The following is a 3,669-nucleotide window of genomic DNA, read 5'->3' on the forward strand; positions in this document are numbered from 1 at the left end:
TATAGATGACCTTCCTTTGCAATTTGGCTTGCACCACAGCTGAGCCAAGAATAAATCAGCTGCCAAACTCAACTGATGTTAATTTCCAAAATTCCAGAGTGGCTTTTGACTTGGCAGAGTTCTGCAGTCGATCAGCCAAGTTGTGTAAGCTCAGCTGTACAATGAAGTACTAATAAAGGAGAATATTGGTAGCTCGGGGTACTTGGTGCTCTCTGAGCTTCCTTGTTTCCTTGCAGAAGTTTCATTACTCAAACTAGGTAACATCAATGCTAATATAATAAAATCTTTGCATGAAAGTTGGGCATGACAAAAGACGTCAATCCCAATACTGACATATACATAGACTCAGAAATATGTATTCTTATTTATGATTATTGAGAATGGTTATGACTATGGAGAATAAATAATTAGTTTAAAAGTTATTATTATTAACTACAATTCAGTTGCCAGGGAGCGACATTTTAACTCCATTTATTCCAATTCCATTTCCTTGGAATGAATCCTGTATGAGACTGCAGCAGATATTACTGAGATTAGAAGAAGCAATTAATGCAATTATATAAACAGTAGACCAGGAAGGTATTAACCTGGAGAATATAAAATGCACCCAGCGCCTGAACTGTGCATTTTCTCAGAAGCAACGTCAAAGAAACATACAGTGACTGCATGAAGAAAAGACTCTGCAGCCAAGAGACTGGTTCTTGTTCTCTGAGGTGTTCTGAGATTAGACAGCCTAGCAGAGTTGATAGGTATGTATCTCTGGCTTTATGTGCATCTTTATGTGTGAATCTGAGAAAAAAACCCTGTATATTTGTAGGCAGGAATATGTAATGTTCAACAATACAAACCTAAAATACATATTGCTTTGTTTTTGAGGTGCTACAAGATAGGTGTATTTTGGCTGTAAAATAACATGATTATTCCTCAGAAGCATCTTCCTAAGCAGGATTCTGTTTGTTGTGAGGAAAGATTTTTAACAAGAAGTACTATCTACACTGTCAGTTATTCTTGATTTATGTCATTCATTAGCATTTGGTCTATCATTAATCAAGCTTTTTTCTCTGTCAGTGGCTTACAAATTCTGGATATAACATTTGAATGAAGCAGAATGTGTGTGGAAAGTATAACAGCAGAGAAGATACAATCAAAATTTGAAATCATTTCAGTACATTTGAGCAATGAGATGAAATTCAATATGTAAATGAATATGAATGCCTGCATTTAGGTGAACCTTTTTCTCCGGTGCTGAAAGAGCATGCCTACACCTATAATTGAATGCCTAGGGAGGGGCGAAAACAGATTCCCACACCCACCTGGAGGCCCTCTGGAGGCCAGAAATGGCCTGTTTCCCAACTTCTGGTGGGTCCAGTAGATATGTGTTTTGCCTTCCCCAGACTCCAAAGGCTACTCTGGAGCCGGAGAAAGGTAAAAACACCCTCTCCTATCCCCCCGGAGGCTCTTTGGAAGCTAAAAAAACCAGTCTCCCAGAGCCTCTGTGTGAGCCAAAAATCAGCTGGCCAGCACACACATGTATGTTGGAGCTAACAGCTCGCGTGTATAGTGCTTAAGTAGGGAATTATCTCAATATGCCTTCCTTCAATTGAGCATGAGATTAATTGCCCCTGATTTATAGTAATATGGAACTGTGGGTATAGAGACAAGAAAGATATAATGTGTGTTGATAGGAGCCTGATTTCTGTTCCTGTTAGACCTATCCTAGTGATACTTTGATTTATCTTTATATCCAGCATGAATCCTGTCCTTTCCATCTCTCTGCCCCTAGTCTTTGCCTTGACTTTGGGGCAAAGTCTGGCTCTTTGTATCCCTGTTGACTACGTCATCCATGTGGAGAAGAGAGAATGTGGCTACTGCTTAGCTATCAACACCACCATCTGTGAAGGATTCTGCATGACCTGGGTAAGTGGATATAGTCTTGTAAGATACTTCTGAGTCTCTCCTTATAATCCTTCTTGAGCAGAGGTGGGTTCCTACCGGCTCGGTCTGGTTCTATAGAAGCATTAGTAATTTGTCGGCCTGGATCACGGGAACTGGCAACGACTCAGGCCTGCCAATCCCCGAGCCGATTCTCTTGGCACTGTAGGTGCTATCATCTAGTTTTTTGTTTCTGGGAATGCACAGCTTTTTTTAGTACTATGTATGTGTACGGGCGCATGCACCCGCCCATGCAGTGCGTCCCTGAGCAAAACAGCAATAGCAGAATCCGGAACCCATCCTGTTCTTGAGCATATATATCTGAGCATGAATATTTAGGGTTTTCAGCTGATTGGGGCTACGGTAAATGAAATGCTAACAGAATATGAATGTAGTCATGTTCTGCACTTTAGAAATCCTGAACTGTTTTTTTTATATTCCATTTATTTAGGCTAACACTAGTGTTTTATGGATTTTCCACCTGCAAATGACAGTATGTGACTTACTGGCATGTGTTTTATGCCTTTCCCATTAATGACATTGCACCCCAAACTTTGTTTTTTTTCCCTGTATTTTTTTAAAATTTGGGGGAAAGGTGATTGCATAGTGATTAGGAAGGTGATTGCATAGTGATTAGGAAGAGCACAGTGGAGAGCAGAATCCAACTTTATCAGGCTAATTTTAAACAAATCATATCAGGAAGGCAGAATAACCATTGGCATTTTGTTACAGGACAGAAATATTAAGAAGCTACTGCCCCGGAGGCCGAGTGCCCTATCCCAAGATGTATGTACATACAAGGAACTGGTGTACAGGACCGTGATGATACCTGGCTGTCAAAACCATGCTGTCTCTTACTATTCCTACCCTGTGGCACTGAGTTGCAAATGTGGGAAATGCAACACTGATTACAGTGACTGTGTGCAGGAGGCAAGTGGTGCTGGTTTTTGTGCAATGTTCTAGAAGCTACATAACTCTTGGTCTCGGTTCTCTGTATTTTTCATGCACAGCAACAGCTAAAATAAATAAGTTGGGTAGCATATCCATGAGTTTGATCCGTCCATTTATTCAAAGACAGAACGGTAAAATATAATAGGCTACTCATTTTTGTGACTTTCATTGTTTTGAGGTTTCATAGCAAAAAAAGTGTCAAGAATAAAAACAATGCCTTTTTCTTTCCTAAAGTCAGAACAAAGTCTCATGAAATGAAGTCTTATGTTCTGCTTTCTGACTGGAAAAACTAGAGTTAAACCTTTCCTACTCTCTCTATCTTCAATGACCAAGAATTTAACATTTAAATAAAATTTAAAGTATACTAAAATCTTTAAAGAAGAAAAACTGTCCATTTGAAATTTAATCCTTAGCGTGCTGCAGAAAGCTTCAGTGCAATTCTCAAAAGAGCAAAATGCATATATCTAGGTTGATATTGCACTGGTTTGAACATTTTTATTGTAGTAGATTAAGTGGTACAAGGCACATACATAATGTCCTGAAATCCACATATAGTTCTTTAGAAAGAATAACACCTCCACACTCTTGCGCTTTCTCAGACAAGTTCAGTGACAATGGACAAATAATGATCTATATAACATCTAGAACAGTGGTTCTAAATCTGGGGGTTGGGACTCCTTTGGGAGGCTGAACGACCGTTTCACAGGGGTTGCCTAAGACCATGTGAAAAGACAAATTTCCCACGGTGTTAGGAACTAAAGCTTCTATTCTGGTACTTTTTACAAT

General features: G+C 39.4%; 1 protein-coding gene across 1 annotated transcript; it reads left to right on the forward strand.

Moving 5' to 3' along the window:
* The first annotated feature begins 533 nt into the window (after positions 1-533).
* TSHB (thyroid stimulating hormone subunit beta) lies at positions 534-2,968 on the forward strand. The gene is made up of 3 exons (XM_070748930.1): positions 534-749; positions 1,749-1,917; positions 2,665-2,968. The coding sequence occupies exons 1-3, from the start codon at positions 667-669 to the stop codon at positions 2,893-2,895; spliced, it is 483 nt and encodes a 160-aa protein (XP_070605031.1). The 5' UTR covers positions 534-666; the 3' UTR covers positions 2,896-2,968.
* Positions 2,969-3,669: the final 701 nt, after the last annotated feature.

This window comes from Erythrolamprus reginae, chromosome 3 (assembly GCF_031021105.1).
Source record: "Erythrolamprus reginae isolate rEryReg1 chromosome 3, rEryReg1.hap1, whole genome shotgun sequence".
Taxonomy (NCBI): Eukaryota; Metazoa; Chordata; class Lepidosauria; order Squamata; family Dipsadidae; genus Erythrolamprus; species Erythrolamprus reginae.

Bases quoted from the DNA above. Each gene is read 5' to 3' on its own strand.
- TSHB (XM_070748930.1), top strand. From the start codon at position 667: ATGAAGAAAAGACTCTGCAGCCAAGAGACTGGTTCTTGTTCTCTGAGG. The intron at 750-1,748 runs GTATGTATCTCT...CTTTATATCCAG, and splicing joins CAGCCTAGCAGAGTTGATAG to CATGAATCCTGTCCTTTCCA. The intron at 1,918-2,664 runs GTAAGTGGATAT...ATTTTGTTACAG, and splicing joins AAGGATTCTGCATGACCTGG to GACAGAAATATTAAGAAGCT.